We start from the raw sequence: 2,130 nt of genomic DNA on the forward strand, positions 1-2,130 counted from the left end.
CCGCCACAACGCCTGGCTTTTTTTTTTTTTTGTCATCATTTTTGCAGTTTTTAGCCAGGGCCAGGTTTGAACCCACCACCTCCAGTATATGGGGCCACTCCCGGTGAGCCACAGGCATCACCACGCCAGGCCATTTTTTTGTTGCAGTTTGGCCAGGGTTGGGTTCGAACCCGCCACCCTCGGTATATGGGGTGCTCTACTCACTGAGCCACAGGCGCTGCCTGACGTCTTTTCTTATAAAGGAATTTTAAGCTATGAGACACTATGAATATGGTCATGAATCACAGTTCTAGGCCTCCAAGAGCTCATCACAGTCTACTTTCATCAACAATACCCAGGGCAGTGTTCTGTGTAAGAGCTTAAGAGAATAATACCCATCTTGGTCATGGCCTTGGGGAACTAAATTATACCTACTATAATGTGTTTTATTGTTTTGTGCTGTCTTGTTTTATTATTTCACTAGATTCAGGAACTCAAGTGTTTTTTGTTATGTGGATGAATTGTATCGTGCTGAAGTCAGGGCTTTTAGGGTACCTGTCTCTGATTCCAGAGAACATTGTACCTGATAGGTAATTTTTTTTTGTCCTTTACCCCACTCTCACTCTTCCCATCTTTTTAGTTTGTAATGTCTGTCATACCATTTTATGACCCCTAATACCACTTTATATACCCCTTATTTAGCTCGCATTTGTAAGTCAGAACATGAGGTATTGGCTTTTCTATTCCTGAGATACTTCACTTAGGATTGTAGTTTCCAGTTCTATACCAGTTGCTGCAAAAGTTACTGAGTAACTTTGTGGCTGAGTAGTACTTGTGTACATTTATCCATTCATCAGTTGATGGGCACTTAGGTTGATTCCATATCTTTGCAATTGTGAATCTGCTGTGATAAACATTCAGGTGCAAGTGTGTTTGTTGTAAAATGACTTCTTTTCCTTTGGGTAGATACCCAGTAGTGTGATTACTGGATCAAATAAGAAGTCTACTTTTAGTTCTTTGAGGAATCTCCAAACTGTTTTTCGTAGAGGTTATACTAGTTTACTGTCCTGCCAGCAGTGTATCGCGTACCTTTCCCCTGCATCTGCAGCATCTATTGCTTTTTGCCTTTTTAATAATGTCCATTCTGACAGGGGTAAGGTAGTATCTCATTGTGGTTTTAATTTGCATTTCCCTGATGATTAATGATGCTAAGCATATTTTTATATATTTATTGGCCATGTCTCTATTTCTTTTGAGAAAAATTTGTTCATATTTTTTGCCCACTTTTTTTTTTATTAAGTCATAGCTGTGTACATTAATGCAATCGTGGGGTACAATGTGCTAGTTTTATACCCAATCTGAAATGCTTTCATCAAACTGGTCAACATAGCCTTCATGGCATTTTCTTAGTTATTGTGTTAAGACTTTTTTTTATATTCTACACCTAGTAAATGTCACATTCTACCCTCGCAAGATGCTTTTTGCCTGCTTTTGATAGGGTTATTTGTGTTTTTCTTGCTGATGTGTTTGAGTTCTTTGTAGATTCTGGATATTAGTCCTTTGTAGGATGTATAGTTTATGAATATTTTCTCCCATTCTGTAGGTTATCTAATTTACTCTGTTGATTATTCCTTTGTTGTGTAGAATCTTTTTAGTTAAATTAAGTCCCATTCATTTATGTTTATTATTGCTGTATTTACTTTTGTAGTCTAAATTAAGTCATAAATCTTTATAATATGGTTTTTGAAAAGACATGATTTGGTATGTTATTAGGAGCAGTTGTGTGAAATGGAAAACCTACGCCTGGAATCTCAGCAGTTACGAGAGAAAAACTGGCTCCTGCAAGGTCAGCTGGATGATCTTAAAAGACAAAAAGACAATAGGTGAGAAAGAGCCACCAACTCTAAATCTTGACCTGCTGCTATAGTTAGATGAATGAGGAATAGAATGGGTTTCACAAAGTATACGATGTTTCTCATTAATCTTGGAGATGCTCCATCAGTTGATTTTGAAGCCTATTTGATCTGTTAACCTTTGCACTTCTGCATTGTTGCCTTTGTTGTAAAGCTATTGAAATGAATTTAAAATGTGTGAAATACTGAGCCAAGTAACTTATTTTAAAAAAAAAAGTTAAGGGGTGGCGCCAGTGGC

At 37.4% G+C, this 2,130-nt stretch overlaps 1 protein-coding gene across 1 annotated transcript in view; it reads left to right on the forward strand.

Annotated features, from left to right (window-relative positions):
* Positions 1-2,130, forward strand: part of KIF15 (kinesin family member 15) — an 85,058-nt gene that overhangs the window by 69,259 nt on the left and 13,669 nt on the right. Inside the window, 1 exon segment of the mRNA XM_012808000.2 lies at positions 1,753-1,862. Coding sequence (XP_012663454.1) covers positions 1,753-1,862 — 110 coding nt within the window.

The sequence above is a fragment of the Otolemur garnettii genome, unplaced genomic scaffold, assembly GCF_000181295.1.
Source record: "Otolemur garnettii isolate 467f Iridium unplaced genomic scaffold, OtoGar3 scaffold00082, whole genome shotgun sequence".
NCBI classification, from domain to species: Eukaryota; Metazoa; Chordata; class Mammalia; order Primates; family Galagidae; genus Otolemur; species Otolemur garnettii.